Source organism: Lampetra fluviatilis, chromosome 50, assembly GCF_964198595.1.
Source record: "Lampetra fluviatilis chromosome 50, kcLamFluv1.1, whole genome shotgun sequence".
Taxonomy (NCBI): Eukaryota; Metazoa; Chordata; class Hyperoartia; order Petromyzontiformes; family Petromyzontidae; genus Lampetra; species Lampetra fluviatilis.
The window spans coordinates 2,393,550-2,415,776 of NC_136324.1; the positions used below are offsets into that span (position 1 = coordinate 2,393,550).

The 22,227-nt window shown below is 50.7% G+C and overlaps 2 protein-coding genes across 3 annotated transcripts in view; one reads left to right on the forward strand and one right to left on the reverse strand.

The window, feature by feature from the left end:
• LOC144948611 (filamin-A-interacting protein 1-like) overlaps positions 1–8,150 on the reverse strand; it is a 132,289-nt gene extending 124,139 nt beyond the window's left edge. The window contains exon 1 of the mRNA XM_078878209.1: positions 7,329–8,150. The gene's annotated coding sequence lies outside the window, so the exon portion shown is untranslated. The remainder of the gene's footprint in view (positions 1–7,328) is intronic.
• CMSS1 (cms1 ribosomal small subunit homolog) overlaps positions 1–22,227 on the forward strand; it is a 171,709-nt gene that overhangs the window by 128,506 nt on the left and 20,976 nt on the right. Inside the window, exons 1-3 of one of the 2 annotated variants that reach the window (XM_078878212.1) lie at positions 7,004–7,330; positions 11,008–11,171; positions 22,000–22,080. In XM_078878212.1, the coding sequence (XP_078734338.1) occupies positions 7,294–7,330; positions 11,008–11,171; positions 22,000–22,080 (282 nt within the window). In that variant the 5' untranslated portion in view covers positions 7,004–7,293. Of the gene's footprint in view, positions 1–7,003; positions 7,331–11,007; positions 11,172–21,999; positions 22,081–22,227 lie in introns of those variants that run through there. The other variant, XM_078878211.1, reaches the window with a different exon arrangement.

Genomic DNA, 22,227 nt, shown 5'->3' on the forward strand with positions numbered 1-22,227 from the left:
TACGTTTTTAGTTCGTTTCCCCCACCTACAATTAGCACGGTTGGCTACGAACGGTGCGAAAGAAATATACAAACAAACAAACGTACGTGGGGATCGTTTTGCTGCCGTGGTCAGGAGGAGCTGCGAGATCCTGCAGCTGTTGTGGTCTTGGCAACCGTTACCAAATGTGGTAACTTACATCATCTCTACTTGGGCTTTGGGTCTTCCCCTTCGTCGATAACCTGTTGGTGCCATTCGACCCTTCCTTCTCCAGTCTCCACGTGCATATTTCACCCATTTGAACATTCTCCATTGGAGTAGGATCAAAACAACTTTCTTGCTGATATATCACGAGATTACAAGTTGTCTCCCGTTATCCTAACCACGCATATCGAAGTGGCATCTATGACATTAGACCTTTGCTCGGGCCAGGGGCGTCTTTCTACACAGCACGCGTGCACGTTGAACTTCTTTCGCACCGTACGTAGCCGACCATGCTAATCGGAGGTGCGGGGGAAGGACAACAACAGTGAACACAAATGGCAGTTTGTGTAAGATCCACACGGGTTTCTGTCTGGTTGGTTGTTCCTGCGAGGTCATGACAGCTATTTAAGAAGCCGGGTCAGCTGATACGGTTATTCTAACTTCCTGGATGTTTATTCTGACTTGCTGGTTTCGTGAATGGACGATGCTCGACTTAGTTTCGCACGAATCGTATCTAATTGCTGCAAAATTTGGCTGTGCGAATTCTTCTTCAAACTTACCACTGAATGAGCTGAAACTATAATTCTTTGGTGCTTTGGAATACTTAGACGTGCGACAGTGTTGTTTTGGTTGGCCCATGTTGGCTGCTGCAGGGTCAAAATGACATAATCATGGCCATGTCATGATGTGGCTTATCCCAAAAATTGTATACGGCTTAATCTCTTGATGCAACAACTGCTGCAGGGTAATGGCTTGTAAAGTAAACACGAGTTTTTGGAACCGCAGTTAGCGTTGGCCAGAAGGGCCTTGCTTTTCGGCCAGTAGTTGAAAAGTTGAAGCCCTGCTGCCAACAACCATCAAGAACAAAGATCCCCCGCATGTAGCCTTCACAGACTGTTGGGTCAAGGGCTACTAGCAAGTAGCACCTATGAAGGCCAGCACAGCAGACAAGGGGGGTGGCCAGCACCACGCCTGACTGCCTTTGTCTCCCCAAATGGCGATGTTTTACACACCGCACAGGTCCTCATTTGAGGCAAAGTGACCGATTCAGACAATCATCACCGGTGTTGACGGTGAGCGGGAATCGAACTCGGCTCGCCGGGTTTCGTAGCACGGCTCGCTAACCCGCTACGCCACCACTCCCCGTTTGTTTTGAACAACACCATCACCCGCACTCCCCCCCCCCCCACTGTTGCCACTCCTCTCACCCAAGTGCAGTGTTGCGTTGGGCACGGCATCAAGAAACTAAAAAAAGGCACACGGGACCTTTAGAGGGCACGATCGACCCGCCTTCTCATCTGCTTGCAGGTGTTAAAGGTCACTGCTGCTGAGCGATTGTGACCTCCTGGTGGCTGATCGAGAGTGCGAGCAAATGTAACCAAAACTGCGTTCTGTCATTTGTTTAAGCAAGCAAACTCTGGACCGGTTTTGACCTTCTTAGCCTCATCAGCAGAATCAGGCTTGCTAAACAAACGCTACTCGATAAGCAGATATAATTGGCAAAAGCACTCTACATAAACCCTGGGTCTCTGTACAGTGCGGAAAAAAAATCAATGCGAACCCTCAGAATGCGTATACTTTGAAACTTGCAAAGCCAGCAGATGAAATGCCACGGTTTAACTAATGCTCGCCTCACAGATGCTAATTATTCACTCGGACAATGGCCGCTCCTTGTTCAGGGGCATATGAATTGTCAGTATTCATTTGGACAGGAGCAATGTTTGAAAGCCCAGGCTCTGCGAGTTGGTGCCCCGCCAATTCACTGGAGCTGTTCTTTTTCTACGAGGCAAGCGGCAGGCAGATCGGAAGCTTGCGAGTTCGAATTCCTGGTGAGGGGGGGGGGATGATTCGGCCCATCATCCCTCCGTGAGGCCAAGAAAACGAGTGCCACTTTGTTGGGAAGTATAATAAGACGTTGAGGCGGTTCCATAGATAGACCTCACGCCTTCCATAGGAATGTGGAAATTTCCACCAGTGGATCAGGGTTGCAAACGGGTGATGAGCAAAACACCCACGTGCTCAATTTCAGGATGAAATCACGTTGAATTCGACTTGAAATTAAGCGTGCCCTGCTCAATGAAGGAAACTTCCTTTTTCTACTCGGCAGTCGTCTTGCTGGCAATCAAAAGTCTAAGCCGCCGTTGGAAGGAATCACAATCGCATTTAGGCATGGCCATCGTCCCGTTTTCAAGGGAGTGCAAAATGTAAAGCGATCAATATTTTACGCTGTGCGTGAAATCCAGCCTTGCGCCACTCCCCCCCCCCCCCCCTCTCAAAGCAAGCGGATATCGACGTCGGCTTTCTCTTCTTTGAGGAATTAATAAGTGGACGGATGTTGCATTATCTTTTTGTTGTTGTTTCCTTTTTGTTGTTGTTGCCAAAACCGCACACTGTACGCTCGCCTGCGAGACGTTTTCCGCGCCGTCGATTTTCTCATATTAGCACGCCGCCGAATATCTTGCCCGGTTTTAGTTTACTCGGTGCACTCGCGCCCATCGATGTGTGCCCAGCGGCGTCGCCGCCACAACCCCCAGCGATCTTAACTCGCTGTGAGGAATGGTGAGGCTTCATCCAGCAGTAGATAGACCATGGCACATGATGACCATATTTCAAAAATGTTCCTGTACTGCCATGTTTCTGGCATTTGTGTGTGCCCTTAAGACCTGAGGCCAACTTCTCAATGATCTGCATAATCGTCAGCTTTCAAAAGGTCACACAGTCATAAGCATTATACGTTAAATGCATCGAATCATAAACGTAATAATTATTGACATTAACATTAATCGGAGTTTCTGATGCACGGTGACAGCAACGTGCTGGCTAAAACATCGCCGCTGGAGGGACGCTGCTTCCACGATGCAAAGGTTGGCTCACTGGGCTTGAAATCCCAAGGTCGCCTATTCCATCTTTCCACAATCCGTGCACGGCTACGAAAACAACGGGGCAAGCTTCGTCAATTCCTCCGCTTCTGTCCACCCAGCTGTGTGAATGGGTGAGCCCGCAGTTGGTCGACCGGCAGGCCTTGCACGGTGGGATGAACTGTGGCTACTCCAAATTCTTCCAGTGGATGCAGGGCTGCACCTCTGCCTTTCCCCACCGTATTGATAGTTTATGTTGCTGAACAAGCACTGCCATTTAGCAGACACACACACGGGCAAATGCCTCGCGGTAACGGTACATCGCATTGGCTTCCCGTCGGGCGCAGGGCAGTGCGAAATTATAATGGGTCGCTTGGCAGGGTTGCACGAAGCTACCGGGGCGCCCTTGGTGGCCATCGAACTACGTGCCCAAGTCGCCCAACGCTTAAGGGCGAACCAAGGAAAGTTACGCAAGGGGAAGGGACCGGTGCCAGTGACGTGCGAGTGTTCTTCGTCGCGTGCGCTCAGGGAGATATTTATGAGGCCGTGCTCGTTGCACCCAAAGTGCTTGCCGCCAGATGAACCGCATCACCTCGCCTGGTCTCGTCAGGGAACACAAACCGTCGTCGCGCGAACCGCGGTCAACCTCGCAGCGGCGGCGGCGGCTTTTGGCTGAGCCATCGCGCGGCGCTTTCAGATGCGCTTCTGCGGCCGTCTGGAACGCTCTTCCTTCTGATATTAGGATGCCACTGGCGCTATGCACTTTTACATCTAGATTGAAAACTCATTTCTTTAGAACTGCTTCGTTTGTTGTCCTTCCCCCACACCTCTGATTGTCACTGTTAGCTACGTACGGTGCGAAAGAAGTTCAGCATACATATTCCAGACAAAGTTATGCCTGCGAAACCCACAGCCACGAAGCCTCATGGCTGAGCCATCAGTGATGGTGATAACAAGACGGTGATGAGGCCAGGTTCGACGTACGCGTCTGAATGTAGCGCGCAGGTTATCGTAGGCACTCGTAATCCGAGTGCGGTCTTCCGAGTTGGGCCGTGTGTTGGGCATCTTCACTTCAACGCCTGACGATGCCCGCGGTCGTTGGTGGAGAACACTCGAGAAGGGTTTCTGCACGCGGCCCAAGCCGGAGGCCCGCACACTCGGACGCGCACCGAGTGTGCGGGGTACGAAAACCAGGGAGGAGCTGATGCCGTGCACCGATCTAGCGTCGACGACGAGGTGGGTCGCAGCGATCGCAAACACCGGACCGCGTCGGAAATGAAGAGCTGAGGACGAGGGCGAGAGTGGTGGGGCCCTCTCCAGACACGCTGAAAGCAAATCAATTTAGATGGCCAGGGGGGACATGTCGGTTTGGGTTTGGCGATAGTGGTACCTATCTCCCATCTCGGACAAGATGAGAGAAAGTCAACTCGGGTGGCTAGGAGGGCAGTCGGTTCGGGTTCGGGGATAGTGGTACCCAACTCAGACCAGATTAGAGAAATTCAACTTAGATAGCTAGGAGGACAGTCGGTTAGGGTTCAGGGATAGTGGTTCCCAACTCAGACAGTATGAGAGAAAGTTGGCACAGGTGTCTGGGTAGGACGCGTCGTGAGAAGAGAGGAAAGCCACGTCGTGAGAAGAACGGTGATGATGAGCGTGGAAGCACCAGGGCGGAGTTAGAGAGGCAGGCCGACAGAGAGAGAGAAGTGGTTCTAAGCGATGACGCATGCGGGAATGTGAAGGTATACGAAGTGGATGTGAAGATGGCCCAGGGCAGGAATGAGCAGAGCGAGAGAGGAGCAGAGCAGGCAGACCCCCTCGCGAGCGGGGATCGTGCCAGGGGTGAAAAAAAAAGCAATGGCCTCCGTTGTTTGCGAAAATAAAAAGCGTGCCACGCTGGCGATGGCGACATTTACGTGTGACGGATTGCCCAGATTTTACTTTGGCCCGCACTCATCGTCACGCCGCCGCACCGGAGATGGTGTCGCTGTGCCGCCCGCGACGCGGCTCGTGCTTCGCCAGGGCCCGGGGTGGTTTCGGTCTCGCCGGCTGGAATTTCACCCTGAGCATCGGTGGCTCTGAAATCTCCCCGCCACGCAAGGGCTGATGGCTCTGCAATTAAGCTGAGAATGTCAAGCGCTCGCTATCGTTGGCAGCGTCGACGGCACCCCAGGGGGTGCGTCTCTCCGCATAAACCTCGACCCCCCCCCTCGTTCCCCCCCGCCTCCCACCACCCCCTCTCCTCCTCGAACACTCGTTAAACCCACGGCCATCGCTCTCTGCGGAGATGCTCGCTGACGAAAGTTCACGTGCGCGCCCGCACTCCAAGTGCCGCGCTTCGCGCGGACATTTAACAAACGCGGATGTCGTGGTTCGCCGCAATCGAAATATCGTAAAAGCTGCGGCGGTCTGTAAGGTGCCGCTCACGCCACTGGTGGCGAAAGGGCCTCGAGGTCGTTCTAGACAGCACGTTGAGCGGTCTGGAGTAGCTGGGAATATCCACACTTTACCCCAGCACACGCGACGTGCCGATCGACTCGTCGGTTGTACCCATTGACCGTCGCATCAACTGCCGCGCCGGGAGATTTAACTGAACCGGACAACCGGTGAACTGCAAGTCCATCCTGCTGACCGATACACACTTGTGCCCATTACGTTTCGTAGACCACTGCAATTCGTCATGTGTTAACTGTGTTTACAATGAGGACGATGGAAAGAATGATTCAGTCTTGATTTAAGCAGAAAGTTCAGAGTTGGCCCACGTGCTTGGCCTAGTTGCGTGTACTCGTTCTCGGTGAGCATCAACGCCCCGTGCCCCTTACAACCCAGCGAGCACGGTCACGTGTGTTGACTTATCCTGAGGAATTTGAACTATAAAGTGGCAGCTTTCTTTCGTTTTTGTTGGAGTTGTCTCTCTTTCTCAAAGCAAACATTTTAATTTGAGCGAGACCCTCTAAGCACAAGGTTGGGATAAAAGCGGCGGCCGTCAAAAGCCCGGTCACTCTCCACGTCTTTATCGCGTGCTCGCAATCAAAACAACAAACAACAACAGCAAATATCCCCCCAGGGCTTTTATTTTAATGACCTTGAGTGCAAAGGAAGGAAACGGCCGAAGAGGTCTGAGAACGTTTGGGCACGCAAAGCCTTCGACAACAAGATTGAATGCGGTCAACATTGAGCCCGGCCAATATTGACACACGGTGGCCGGCATTTACAAGGCCCTTAAAGCCAGCCTCTCTTTTGTGTACACAACTCACGCCGTCAGTCGCCGTAATTAATGTCGTCCGGCTGCTCAGATGCAATGGTCGAGGCTTCTCGTTCTCTCCACTTCATCCCTTCTCCTGCTGCTGCTGCTGCTGCTGCTCCTAACTGCCACTCTCACCACCACCACCACCACCAACCAGCCCGTCTCTCCTTCAGGTGTTATTACCCTCACAAGGGGGTGAGGGGGGGGTGTGGGTGCTACGGAGCCTGGCACGTAGCCTCCTCCTCGAAGATTTAAAGTCGGCCGCGTGTTCGTGCCCAGTGTCGGGTTGCCACAACCGACCCAAAATAGGGGCCGGAGCGTTGCCGGGTGGTGAATGACTCGCCGGGGCATTCCCCAAATATTTCAAATCGCACGCGTTCCCGTGCGAGTGGAATATTGGCAATCCGTGAACCCACAAATCCCCAATAAGTGTTGTTGTTGTTGTCGTTCTTGTTTTTGTTATTATTTACGTGCACGAGTTAAAGCCCTTTTGTCCAATCACTGCTGAACGACGGCCCTCCCGACACCATGCGGATTGTGGGGGTTATTTTGGCCGACTGCACCACGCTCACCAGTGCGGGCCGGTGAAGGCGGGGAGCATAGACATAACAGCATGGTACAGTACAACAATCGATTCTGCTGCACTGCCCTCTGCCGGCGTCGCACTCCGTTGTCACGCTGTTGTGCATTCGGTGGAACGTAGTTGTTGTCAGAAGTTTCGTGAACGCTTTCAACACGGTCGACTAAAAATTCCCTCGGCCAGAGCTACGCACCGTTTAAGATGCGCGCGTAAACTAAAAATAAACGCGTGCTGGGATGCACACAAAGTGGAAGCGTAGCGTCGTGCGCAGTTGCGCCGAAGTGCACAAATGCCGAGCGTAGTTTGACCTTCAAGCGGTGCAGGCCGGCTCATCGGATTGGCCCCGAGTCTCACCGCTCACGGCCGCCACAGCGGCGACCGCCGGCGGCCTTGGTCGGCGTCTCGTCGCCCACCCGAGTCGCGCCGACATGAAGACGTCGCGCTCGCCCCACCGGCCACTCACCTGTGAGTCCACGCTGCCTCCACGCGCGTCTGCTCGCGGCGCTCGACTCCGCCGAACATTTAAGTCCGCGACATTGATCCGCCCCGGTGTGTCCACCACGCTTGTCCTTTGAGGCTTGTTTTTGGAGAAGCGTTTTTTTTTGTTTATTCTTGGCCTTGGCGGGAGAAGACGTCCTTGTTTCTAGACACAGTTCTAACGATTTTGTTGCCAAACTCCCTCTAAGGGCAAAAGACCGCTTGTAAAAAAAAAGCAATCGCACAAATCTCGTCTCCCGTGCTGTCGCTCCTGTCCCTGCCGCTTGTACTCCTTGTCGCCTCGGGAGCCAGGAATCAAGTGAGAGGCTCTGCAGCTGAAGTAGATCAAAAACACATTTTGGTTCGGCGCCAGGAGACGTTAAATGTTTATCGGGAGGGCCAAATGTTTACGCTTTGCTTCGGTGCAAATTAACGGCAGGGACGGCGAGTCCGTTGTTTTTTTCTTCTTCCGCTTCAAGAAGAATCGCGTCCACGACGACTCCCCTGTCTGTCCACCGCCCGCCGCTTCCCGGTGGACTAATCGGAGGAGAGGGCCGTCCCCCGGACGGAACGAAAGCCGTTTGGCTCGCAGGAGGCGGCTCTCGGACGCTTGTGCGAGCTTTTTCTTTTTTCGCTGGCCTCAGCACGGACGGAGAGAGACGCGGAGAGCGATTGTGGATTCAGCGCGGCAGCCACGGGAGTGTGTCAGAGCCTTGGCAGCCTCTTGTGCCGCAGACGGAATTTAAATACGAGCGCTCCGTGGACTGGCGCGCGCGTGCGACGACGCAGCCTCAAGTACGCTCGCTCCCTCGCTCGCTCCCTTGCCCTCCCGTTTTGCCCGCCCGCCCGCGTACACGTGCGGACCCTTCGGCGAGTGACAGGCAGTGAGAAAAGCTTGCTATATATAGCCGGCTCGTGCCGCTACGCGTCTGGCTCGAGAGAAAGGGGGTTTTGGAGGAGGACGGATTTTTGGAGGTCGCCGGGGTGTTCGTCGAACCGAGCGGTCTGCTGGGAAAACGATTAAAGGAATGCGCAGGGGGCATCGCTGCTCGGCGTTGCGATCCGCCGCCGTGCTCGGCCACTTTGGACGCGGCAACTTGAGTCTCGATCCCGGCGAAGAATGACATCTCTGTGCTCCGAAGGCTCTGCACGGCGGATGACATCTTGTGCGCCGCACAAGAGTCGTCATTTTCTTGTTTGTGAATAGGACACTTGTGCTGCGTGCCCTCGCGTTGGTTCTGGCCAGGGGCGGGTGCGCGCACGCACGGTGGCTTCCGTCGTTAGCGCGTTTGATGAATTACATGCTCAAATGGCTTCTCGTTACGTCGGCTGTTCCCTGTTGTGTGCGCACCACGGAATTCGAGCGCGTTCGTGAAGTCGTCCTGTCTGCCGTTTAAAGAGATGCAGTCAAACAGACGTTCGGGTAGCCCGTTGTGTACGGTTTGCCTGGCCGGCCCAGAGCTCACGACCCAACAGGTGTTGGGTTCGCCCTCTCCACCCACCCCTCCCCTTCCTGGCACAGGCGTCGGTCCCCAGGGCCCCCATCCCATCACAACACACCAGCCGTCCTTACCCACAATGCCGTGTGAGCGGTGGATAAATATGGCAATAGTTCCCATCTCCCGGGGGGGGATCTCTGGCAGGGCTCTTATCCCAATCGCTTTGTGCCAAAACGGGCACCAAGTCGCATTCTGTTGTCGTGGTCTCACTCGGTGGCCTCGGCGCTGCTCGCGTTGCCACAGATGTTGCCCGTGGCAAAGTACGAAGCTTAAAAAAAAAAAATTCTCCGGAGTAACTGTTCTAGTGTCAGGCAAATAAACTCGCTTGCCGCTGCGAGCGTGGTGACCTGTGGGGGAGGCGCCGCCCGATGAACGAGGGATGATCCTAGCACGTCCGCCGTACGGGTTAAGCATCGTTGCCATTTAAAGTAATACCACGAAGCTAATTGTCTAATCGCGTCCACGTTTAAATGCACGCTCAGGTTTGTAAGCGAGTGCCGAACCGCGACCCTGCATTTCGCTAATGGAACAGCTGAGTGTTGATGAGGTGCGCGCTTGACAAGCCCGGCCTGCTGGTGAATTTATGGATTCGCAGCGATGCTTCGCCTTCTCGGCAAAGTGGAGGCATGGAATGGAGCGGTGGCAGAGTGGTTAGTGCGCTGCGCCGTGAACTCGACGACCCAGATTCGATTCCCGGCAACGGCTAACAGGGCCGGCCGTAGATTCCCGGAGGCCCAGGGAGAGAATGCAACCTGTAACCCCCTCGTTGATTAGCGACAAACAAAAAAAAACAGGTCCGTCGTTTGTGAGGCCCTCTTTTGCGTGAGCCCCGTAGCAAACCCCCCACCCCTCCTCCCTCCCTCTCTCAGCACCCTGTGGACAGCTGACATCAGTGGCAAGCGATATCGGAACCGCTTATGGCCCCCCGCCCCTTCGCCAACCGGCACGGCGTGTTGCAGCCCTTTTTTATTTGGCGGATAGAGAATGGCTGGAGTAGAAGTCTGTGAACGTATATCCTGTGCTCTGCGCACCGCATTGCAACGTGATAATTCGGTTGCCCTGTGTTTTGCAACGAAATCTGTTTGTGCGGGAAAAGCCACCGCCGCCCAGCTGATGATTGAAAACTATCGCTCGAAGATTCTGCGTTGGAATGGTTGGCCGATTTGTTTTTGCTGTGAAAAAACACCCAGAGTACGATTGGAATGTATTTAACGATATTATAATTGGAGGTCTTCACGGTATTAGTTTACAAATCTACTTTCTGTACTGCCACCTTCTGGCTGTCCACCCTTCTTGCTTCTAGGGCACTGCCATCACAAATATGTATCTCACCATGTCTGGCTCATGTCCGAGTGTGTATGCACTCGCGCATCTTTAGTTTTATAATACTTTCATGACAATAATCATCAGCTTTGCATTTTTTTTATCGGGTGCCTGTTCCTGAATTGTGTGACCACCCCTACTTTGGCATCTGTAATAAACTCTATACAGGTATGTGTTTAAAAAACAAAATAACCAGATGTTAGATAGAACTCCAGTGGGTCTAAGTAAATGCATTTAGTGTGTGTCACTAAATGTGTTTATTTATTTATTTGTCATTCTCCCCCCCCCCCACCGTTGTCATTCCCATGTTGCTGTTGACGTCATGGCATTCGAAGAAGCGTCCAATCAGAGCCCTCACAGCGCAGCGCATCATCCGGTGTGCTAGAGAACAGCCCGTAGAAGGAGACATCACAGAACTACTTAGCGACCTCTCTTATCCACCCACACGTTCTCCTGCACGCCCGGCTAAAGAGACCTCTGTCGAGTGGCAGTCACACCAATACTTTCCCATCAGAGTTTTTTTTTTGTTCGCTAAAATTTCGTCTAAAACCAAATTGAAGAGAACGAAATTTTGTACACTCATGGGTGCCCCGAGTTCAGACCATCGACTCGCTCCACTTGACAACGCCGTCTAATCACGTGCGGCAGGAGCTCAAATATGAACCCAGGGTCTCAGCGGAGCTGGTTCAGGTTTGATAGCATGAACACTCATGTGTTAGGCGCTGCCTTTAGAAATAAATTACCTCCCCCTCTGTACTCCAGAGAACCCCGAGAGCGTGTCAATTGCTTTGATGTGCCTATAAACGCGTTTCTGTCTTCGCCGTGCCTGGTCTCGTCCCACAGACGCCTCGGAAGAGGAGCAGGAGGAGCGCGCGGAGGAGGATGCGGAACCGAAGCCAAAGAAGAGCAAGAAACGGGAGAAGGGAGGCGAAAGGCCTCCCGAGCCTGGCGGGCCGCCTGGCAAAGGTGGCAGCACCAAGAGTGGCACCAAGGGCAGCACCAAGCAGGTAGAGGCGCCACGGTGGCTAGGAGATGTTAACTACCTCGCCTGGTATGCAGGAGGTCGTCGGTTCCTTCCCGACCCTGACGCCTGCTGCTGTACATTTGGAGTTTGCGTGTCTCTCTCTGTGGTCGCGTGGATTTTTCTCCGGTTCCTTCGGTTTTTCCCCACCACATTTAGCAACATGCCTTTAGAGTATTTGGCTGCGATGAATTTGCACGTGATAAGCCACTTCGTTGAGCTATCATTTGTGATAGCCAGGTCGCTTCTGAAAAAGATCTATGTAGCTCAGTGGACCTTACCTGGCAAAATATTTTTTTTTGTTTAGTTATACCGTAGTTTAGAACCCCGCAGGAGCAAGCGGTAAATACCAGCGTCGCGCCCGCTCGAGACCACCGCCAATATTAAACCACTTTTAACGAAAATATCGGCAGCGTTGCGCAACTCCGCCCAGTAGGTGCAGACACGTATTCGTGGCTTCACCGCGCGATGAGCGTCGCCACTGACAAGGGCGGTCGGCAGCCAAAATAACGAGCAGAGGCGTTTTTTTGTTTTTATCGGTAACAAAGAAAAAGAAGTAACTCAATGTTTCATGAGCCGCATTGTGCGCGGTGAATACGAGACGCTGGCGGTCCCGAAATTAACAACGGTCACGGAGCGGTTCCTTAAAGAGCCACCGCATGCGGCTCTGAAGTCGCAGGTTTGCCAACTCCTGCCCTAGGTGGTAGAGCGGGTGAGAGAATGCTGTCCCCCACCTCTAGTTAGTGAATCCTCTTCATCCCCTGTGGGACGTAAGGCTGCGATGAGTTCCCTCCACTTCGTCCTGTCCCCCCCGCCCCGCCCTCTAGGGCACATTAACAAGATAAACATACTTTCAAGTTACAGCCAAACACACGGTATTAGGTTTTTTCGGTAAAGTCACGTAGAAAGTAAAATAAAATAAAAAACAAAAATCACGACGTTTCGGAGGCAACACAAGTCTCCGTCATCAGGTGGGACCGTCACAGCCAGATTAGCTGTATCAAGGTACGTGACTTTACCGAAAAAACCTAAGAAGATGATTCCTTGCAGTCACGAAAGCTTCAAATCTAGAAATAAACACGGTATTAGCACACTACGGTGACATCACTGCGGTATAAAATGACAGAATTTGACTTTATGAAACGTGAAGAATGATTCTCAAGTGCTGTGCGAAAAAGAATGCGTTCACGTGATGGGATTGTGGGGAAGTGGTGGCGGGGGGGATTGAATGTTTTAAGGGGAAGTCAGGGGTAGGTGGCTCGTTGTGTTGACATCGCCTCCAGATGTACCAGTGACATCCCGAGGACGTCACTGTGGTGCTGCGTTTGCACGTCTGACTGCAACTTTAGATATTCTCAGGTTTTTTTCGGTAAAGTCACATAAGTAAAACATTTTAAATGATAAAAATTAAAAAAAATTACCTACGTGATTTTACCGAAAAAACCTAAGAATATGAATCCTTGCAGTCACGAAAGCTTCAAATCTAGACTGCAACTTTAGAGTCTTGTTTTCCTCCATGGATGTTCGACCGTCACATGATACGTGTGCTGCTCTTTTGTACATCTGCTACTGGATGAGGGCCTCCCCAGGCCGTGCGGGTTGTGAGATTATATAACCGCACTTCACCACTGATCAGTGCGGGTTGATAAAGGTAGGGAGCAGTGAAGTGGTGGCATAGAAAAACAGTACAGGACGATACAACATTGAATTTGGCTGCACTGGCTTCTGGTACTAACAGCATAGCACATCCTATGACTGCCTGGCATGCATGGTACTTACCCATCCAAGGACTCTCCAGGCTCAAGGAGAGAGGGCGGGCATCATCCATAAGTGAGCAATATTCTGCCTGGCACTTGCTGTGACACATCAGATAATTTTAAATCTCGAGGTATTCCATCATAGACTCCGGACAGCCCAAGACACAACAGCCGAAGTACTACACATCTGCACGCTAAGACACACAATATTAACTCAATTATAATGCGTATTTTAAGGTAAGATGCACTCCAAACTTGTGCCCGGTGTCAATAAAGTTATACAAATCTGGTCGCATGCAAAGACAAAGATTCCCTGTGTAGCCTTAACAGACTGTCGGGGCAAGTGCTGTGGTGGTGGCGTCAGCGTGGTGGCCCGCGCGTTATGCCACGTCGCACGACGCATGACGGTCCGCTCTAAAATTAAACGTTGCAGACGCCCGGCGATTTACAGTTTTCCGCGGGGCTCTGAGCAACAACAAACGTGAGATTGGGGGCGTTTTTCGCGGCGCAATACGAGGACCGCTGCCCTTAACGGGAGCCGGCAGATGTCTACAAAGGTTGTTTTTTAAGTGCAACCACTTGTGCTAACATAATTCAGATATTGTGAAGTCAGCGACTAATGATGGCCCTTGAACCAGAACTACTTTGACGGCCTCCCTTACACCCAAACGTGCGTCTGAAAACAAGAGGAACACACGCAGCAGCAGCAGCAGCAGCCACCACAGCCAGGATCAGTACCAGATGCCATTGGACAGCTGCAAGAAATTTCTTTACAAGATCGAAACTCCCTTTTTTGGTTGCTTTCCTGAAGTGTTTTTTTCTAAAGCTGCTTTTACAGAGTTATTTAGGAACATGTTTTTTATTTTATTTTATTTACATTGCACAAACGTTAATTAATAGCGTACATTTGTAATGCGCTAACACCGCAACACACAAATTGTCTCCTCTTCTAATTACCGGTCTGAAAATTGAGCCTTTTTTACGTCGGTAATGTTTAATTTGTGTATGAACGCTCATTAAGTCAGCATTGTTCATACAACTATATATAATAACAGCCCTTATTAAATCCATATGAAGCCCACCGCGCCCCATGCCGTGTCCTCATTGGGGTTATTTCTACCAAATATTCCCATGCTGGTCAGTGTGCACGTTAGTGAAAGGCAAGCCCAGGTGTCATGTGATGTGAACCCTGGCCTGGAATCTAACTTGTTGGGGTGCTGGGTCCATCGCGCGGCGCGCTAAGCCGTGTCTTCCGCTGCTTATTCAGCACGGTCTATTAAAAAAAATAACGTGAGGTCTTCAATCCACACACTAAATCACGAGCTCATGAGTAAATAATTAACATCCCTATCTAAATCCGCAAATCATTCCGGTCCAGGTTCATAAGTGCAGTGGGCTGATCACCGATCCGACCGCTGCTGCACATCAATGTTCGTGTGCGCGCGCGCGACGACATTAAGAGATTCGTCTTCTTGGTTCTTTCGGTAAAGTCACGTAGAATGGAAATAATAAAATAATAAAAATAAAACATAATAAAATAATTCTCACGATGTTTCGGCCACAACGCAAGCAGCCGTCCTCAGGTGAAGAACTGGTCTGTCGAGAAGACAGAGACTCTGTCTTCTCGACAGACCTGTTCTTCCCTGCAGTCACAAAAGCTTTAAATCGAAAGATATTCATGGAATTTGAACGTGTTGGCGCTACATCGGTAGTGCGCGGTATATAAAGAAAACGGGTACATTTTTCGCAATATTTTGTTTTATCCCCCCTGCGATTCGCAACCCCGGTCAGAAAACATATTGCGGGGTTGTGTGTCAAACTCGGTTCTCGTGACGTCGAAGCAGTCGCGAGACGGATGTTTCTACGAACGGCCGAACACGAAGCGTCACAGTCTGTTGCCGTATAGCAGCAGCAGCCAGCCTGATGACGATTGGCTGGCTCCGTGTTCCAGAGGCTGATCCGACTCCTCGTGCCCTTCAGACTTGGCCGGATGGCTCCTCGATTCATTTCCAGAATAATTTCTTGGCGCACGGTGGCATAGCAAAGATTACGACTCGTGGCGTCACCGTACGTTCGAGCGAGAAAGCAGCTGATGAGTTAATGAGTTAATGATGACGTCACCCTGCTGCTGCTCTATATAAGAACGGGAGACACAGCAGAGCCTCACCATTCTGGCGAATTGCCCGATGATGCTGGATGCAATTACCAGCGAAACGTCGTGCTACTCAAATTGTAAATGTTGTGGCTTCAACACACCGGTGGGCTAAAGCAGTGAACTATTTGTCTTTTGTCAACTTGACACTTTTTTACTGATTGGCCGTGTCGGGTGGTGGAGGGTTACGACACATTTATAAATAACGCGATCTAAACCCAAAAACGTTGATTATGAATAACATTGGTCGCGAAAGCCTACGTGTTAAGCAGCTGCTGAATCTCCGTGCAGCTTCTGATGGAGAGTCCTACAGCTCACTCGAGGGCAACAGCGACATCGTCGGACTGTTTTATGAGGACCCGTGTGTTACGCTGCACCCCTGCACCGCCGATTCGTCCGTCTCACAATAGCCACGAACACTTTCCTTGTCCGGCTTGTGAAAATGCCCGCATCGTGTTTGACACGAGCCGGAGCTTCTGAGAATGTCTGCCTCTTTTTCTTTCGCAGCGGTGGCGGCGGCGGCAGGTGTCATCGGAGTCGGTAGCCTGTGGATAGAAGCACTAAAATAAACCCACCGATAGTAGCGGCTAACTTTAGGCCCTTGTTTATACGTGATTGTTACTCCGTGAGTTTCCAGAGACTGGGTGAATAAGCCGATGGGAGTTAGCGCACTTGTCCAAAATTCCCTACGACCCGACGCTTGGGAATTGCTGCGCTATCATTTACCCAGCTGCTGTTGTTGCTTTACGTGTCTGAATCATCGCTTCGACCGCGTATTCCTCTGCTTGTGATCAATTTTCCATTTCTCGTTTTGCTACTCATCATCATCATTAGCCTTGGTCCATCCACTGCTGGATGAGCGCCTTTCTTCCCACACTTTGTGCGATTCGTGGGTATTATTTGGCTTTGACCTCACTCCGCTGGTGAATGCGGTTCAAAATCTTTCTCTGAATATTTATTGCAGGAATCCGATGGGCAGCTATGAAGTTATTTTTCACCGATGTTCAGCAGGTGATGGGTCAGAAAGTTAAAACAGCAAACAGCACAAAAACACGATAGGAGTGCAAAGTATAAGAAAGATAAGCAAATCACAATTTTATTTTAACCAGGTAAGGCCCACTGCTGCTAGGTAGCTGCTGTCACAGGCATACAGCTGACTAGTATAAACAAACATGTAAATAATTACATTTGTGAATATATTGATGTGAGGATAGATGAAGCTTGACCTGATTAATATGACACGTTGTAAGGGAACACTACGAGATTGTATGACTAGCAGCCGGAACTATGTTAACGGGGGAAAGTAATTAAACCTAATACGAAAATAACGTTTGAAAACAACATGTATATGAAGTGACAGTAACACTGCAAAGGCAGCTCCTCCTGTTTTGTTTTTTTCATCAATGCACCATATGACTTTCGGCTGGAGAAATAAAATACGATGAAGCATCGAATCTCGATCCGCACGTTGTACTTTTCAAACACGTTTATCGCACTCGATGGCCGCTTCTTCTTTTAACTTTGTAAAATCTACGACTGCATCGTTTATAGATGAGTGATGATCGCGTTCAAATCAATAGCAATCGACTGCTGGATGAGCCCCCGCCCTGTCGCTCGCCCCCCTCCCGCCGCGCCAGGTTTTTCATGGCGGTCGTCCGACCCTACGTTACCACTCCGAGTTGGGGGGCCCAAGATCGGTTGAGAAATCACTCGCCACTCATACGTTAACCGTCACCGCAAATCGACTTTGGGTCACCGAGTTCAAAGCTAACTGCAGCGCCCCTGCTCCTCCCAATGAAACGCAGCGTGCCTGTGCATATACTCCGTCAAAAAAAATCGGCATCGATGCGCCCCTCGGCCAAATAGTTCTGACCTATCGTTGTAAAATAAAATGCCTGTGAAGTGTTCACTTTTACTGGCCCAGCCACGGGCATTTCAGTGAAACGCAACAGTGAGGTCATAGCCGCCCCACCACCACCCTCCCCTCCCCGGAGTGTTTCTGTTCACGACAGATTTGTAATTGGTTTCAAATGGCCTGCTCTGTTTATTCCGGACATCTTGCGGCCGGAGCCGAGAACGTGAAAGGCGATACGCTTAATGGAGGACCACCGTGACATCATGACCCCCCTCCCCCCTCGCAATTGTTAGCCTGGTGACTTCAAAGCGTGGGCGCGCTCCCGCGGATGTGAATATTGTTGTTGTTATTAGGATTGAGTTGCTACGGCCCGCCGCCCGATGGTGGGGGGACCCGTATCGCTCGCACGTTTCGTTGCTCGTCTTATCGCTCGACGTTTTGTGTCGCTTGGACCGGCTGAGCAGTTGCAGCTCTCCCGCCCGCCCGCCCGCTCACGGCCGCTCTTCGTAGTCCGCCGTGCCGTCCAGCTCCGGAGGTGGGGTTACTCGCCTGGTATGCAGAAAGTCGTGGGTTCGATACCGACCCTGACGCCTGCTGCTGTAGATTTGGAGTTTGCGTGTCTCCCTCTCACCCCGTGGTCGTGTGGATTTTTCTCCGGGTCTTCCAGTTTTTCCCTCCACATTTGAAATCAACATTACGCGTTTAGAGTATTTGGCTGCTTCTAAATTTTCACACGATGATAAGCCACTTCGTTTTGCTATCATCTGTGGTCAGGTCGCTTCTGAAAAATTTGCTAAATAGCTCGTTGGGCCTTACCTGATAAAATATAAAAATGTTTAAATAGTTTCTAGATTAAGCTTTGGTGGGACGTTTTGACAAGCAGGCGTCTTGTGACAGCTTCGGTACGATCCACAAAATGTGCCGTTGCGTGCTCTCCGCCCCGTCACGATCGATGTGTCGATCATTCATTTTTTTCTTTGTTTTGTTTTTAAATACAGATTAATGAGCATAATGAGCATAGGCCACAAGGCGACAAAAAATGTCAAGCGGCCGGCAATGAGCGGCACGATCCAAGTGGTGATAAATAAGTCGGCACGTTCGTAGAGTAGAGCAAGGTTGGTTTCTATTTCAAGAGCTTGGGAAAAGAGACGATGATGATGATGATGGAGGAGGAGGGAGTTCCAGAGTGGAGCAGTGCGAGGGAAGAAGCAGAAAGAGAAGTGCTTTGACCTGCGGTGTTGTGATTGGTTAAACACAGTTGCAGTATACACGAGACGATACAGTCATGAGACCGTATAGATGAGACGCTTCAAACTCTCTTGCGAGCATTGTTGCTCAGAGCAATGCTGCTGTGCTTACACAATGTTTTGAAAGATAATATCACATCTGCTCATGATTGTGGCTGCGACGAGTCCCAATTCTCAAAAGCAGGTCATTGTGGGCAGTGTGACATGGCCCATTGGCGGAGCGGTTCGAGCCCCACGGCCGCCCTGGTTAATGCCGCCTGCGTACGTCTGCTTGACAGGCGACGTTAAAGATCTCGTGGCGCTGTTTGAAAAAAGGTCGGCCATGTGTGGTCCAAATCTGTCAAATCTGAGCAATTACAGTACTCGCAAATTACTCAATTGGGAAGCCTCGTAGCACCATTGGCCCCTGCTGGTAACCGAATGCCCACTTGCAGGCCAGGTGCTGTGTTCACCCTGTGCCACATCGGGACGACAGCTGCCACGGTGTGGGAGGGGGGTGGGGGTTTTCTTGTCATATAACACATTCCTGCGGAGGGAGCTGGTAGGAACGTTGGGTTGCTCGGTCAACGGCGGCGTGGTGTATTCCGCAAATATGGCCGACTGTGAGGGCGGGCACACACCGGTGTGAGTAGGTTAAACGTTGAGTTTTATAAGGGCACCACGGGGTGACCAGCCCCTCCCCACCCCTCCCACCCCCCTCTCAGCCCCACCCTCCCCACCCAGCCCTTCCCCACCCTCCCCTCCCCACCCAGCCCCTCCCCACCCTCCCCTCCCCACCCAGCCCCTCCCCACCCTCCCCTCTCCACCCAGCCCCACCCCTCCCATTTTTGGATGCACGGCGGACGGACGGACACAATAATAATCCCCTGTGGGCTGGTGGAACCAGGTGGTTCCTACCGGTAAATATTACGATTGTGTGTTCGTGTCATTATCAGATTGCAAACACCTCTGGTTGGTCCTGGGCATTATAATAAGAATAATACATGATGGTAATGAACAGCCTTCGTCAATCAACTGCTGGATGAAGGCCTCCCCATGCCTGTGGGAGTTGTTTGACAATACTTCAGCGGCTTAAAAAAAATACAGGATGGTGAGCGAAGCCACTGATATTAGCTTTGGCCGGGAATCAAACCTCAGGTCATTGGGTTCGTAGCGCAGCGGGCTACCCACTTTGTCTGGCCCCGCCGCAACACAGTACGTTTAAAAAAAAGTAATTGTTGACTTTTAATTAACACATTAAATCGTGAGCACATGAGCAAGCAATTAAAATCCTTGCCCAAATCTACAAATCATGCCAGTCGAAGATAATATACGTAATAATTGTTTTTATCATTCCGTAATTTTTTCCGTACGAAGACGCGAGCGAGGGGTAGGGGAACATTTCGGACCCAACTCACTCATCGCCCCAGCTCGCTTTGCTACATAATACAGCCCATAATTTTATAATGAGCGTAATTTCCCCGGCGGAGCTATAATTAGACGGCGAGAGCGAGAAGAGCGTTACGTAATGTCCTCCGGCTCTCGCCGCGCACCGCGTCGAAGTCTCACGTCGGAGCGACACGCGCTCAGGCGCGCACAGACGATAACCACAACGCCTCTCGGAAAATACGAGAGCCGCGTTGCCTCTTGCACCGCAGTGCCGGTGATCGTTTGCCGCTGCTACCACGACGAGCCAACTGTTTATTTGAACGCGTCACACTGGGACCATCGATCGCGTGTCCCGCAGCTCCCAAGGTTACCAAAAAATAAAAATATTTTTTTTAAATGAAACACATCAAGGAGGGCGGGTTGCTTGATCGAGATGATGGAATAGGGGAGTCGGTGTCCAGCAGTTTTTTTTTCTTTCTCCCAACTCATTTGATGTATCGCAGACTTTGAAGCGAGAAATGTAAGTGGATTAAGTTGTAAATGTTTACAACTTCGTAAGCGATGTTTAATTTATAGGGCTTTCAGATGATGGACTTAAACAGTTTCTCCATGATGATGGTGACGGTTATATGATGGTTGCGGCGGTTGTGTTGATAACGGATAAAATATGAGGCTGATGGGAAAAGGTTAACTTGTAAATGTAAATGTAATTCCTCATAAAACGTTATTCCAGTTTTATCATCGGTGAGAGTCGTTTTATGGTCACCGCTCTAGTTAAAGTTACAGCATAGTGCCAATAAAGAGAAACGCTCTCTTATGTACCAGATTCTGTCTGGCAGAGTTCACGCACTTGTTAGAAAGTATAGGGTTGTTTTACAAGATGAAAATGAAACCTGTTTTAGCGGTAACTGAAGAAATTCACTTTCCCAGACTTTTTTTCCCAGTTGCACTACAAGCAACCGTGCCGTCAAACAAGGGGTCCAACTCACGTAACAGGCTTTGTAACGGAATATATTTTTTTACCCCTCCTAACTCTATCCCGAATGTGTTATCGGTGTCAAGCACACCAAGCAGTGCATCACCCCGTGCGGAGGAGAACGGTCTGTGGAAGTTGATTTCATAGACCCGCTTCTGATCTCCCTTCGAGCGACCATTTTCAGCAAGGGACACTTTGCGCACACCCTCCTACAGAGAAATATTTTCCCCCTGCCAATTCAATTGCTTTTTTTTTTTATTTCTCAGAGGTAGAATTTAACCAAATGAAGCTTGACGATCTAATTTGGTGTTACGGAGGGCGGGGGGGTGTGTGAAGTCACTGGTGAACGGCCTGAGATCATCAACTCCGCTACACTTGAGATCCTGATTGAATCACTGCGTTGCTGAAGCCAACATTCGAATGCAGGATATCAGCAGCTGCTGGCTCGGTACTCTTAGCCCTGAGCTACGCGGCGCACTTTCAGCAAATAGCTTTTGTAAAGTGACCTCACTGATACTTCAGGCATGCTGGCAGATAGACTCAGCTGTGATGTTAGGGAGCCGTTCATTCAGTTGAATTGGCTGCAGGCAGATACAAAGAAAAATTATCATTTTTTTCTCGCGCCCCTTCCCCCCCCACGATACTGTAAATCACATTTTTCGTGATAACGTTAAGTTGTTACGATTTTCTTTTCGAGCACAACGTTTTACACGCCAACAAAAATACCGTTGGTTGCCTTCAAGATTCTGTCAAATTTTATTCTACTGGGAAAAAAACAGAACGGTTTGACGGTGAGTATTGCGAAGCCCCATATTTCATATCGTCGTTGTATAATACCGCATTATGTTGGCCTTTAGCGCGCGTTAAAAAGATAAAGTAGCATTAATATTGCAAAGTCTACATTCTTTTGATGTCCAAATCTCTCTCTCTCTCTCTGAAACCCCTCACATATGTTTTCTTCTAAATGTGTTACAGGATCAAACAAGATAAAAAATAAAATAACAAAAATTCCTGGGAATATTTTTCAAACGGGCGTGTCGTTTGCGTGCGTGCGTGTGCGTGCGTTTGAAGGTGATTTGTCCGAAGCATAATCAGCATCGTCCGACTTTGGGCTGCTCCGTTTTATTCATATCGTGAAATGTCTTGAGACCAGACGCCCCAAATTGCCCCTCTCGTAACGCAGAGTGGCAGAGCGCCGTGCAAAAGAAATAAACTGACTAATGGAGTGTGCGCTGGGCTTTCACCTCATCCTACAGCTAAGTGCCCCGAAGCCGTACCATATACGGCTGTTTGTTAATCGAGCGGTTGAAACTACATTAGGTGGATAATCGCATCGGCATGAGTCATACGTTTGCCGTTACGGAGCGCTGCGTCTAATTGTGCATTTTTGTAGATGTGCTCTGGGCGAGGACGTTCTTTTAAGAGTAGATTTTTTTTTTCTGTTCGCCCCTTTCTCCAGAAGGTTCCGAGGCCCGAAGTGGCGGTGCCTGTAATCGTCACTGAGGAGGAGCCCAAGAAGAAGCGCAAGAGAAAGAGAAAGGTGATCTTTCACGAAACACTCGGGCGGCATTCCACGCCGTCCTTTCCATTGCCCGCCGCGCATCATCCTCTGCTTGCAAATTGACCCTCTGCGTGACTCGGTGAGTCCCACAATAGGCATGTAATGACTCATGCACCACGTGGTTCC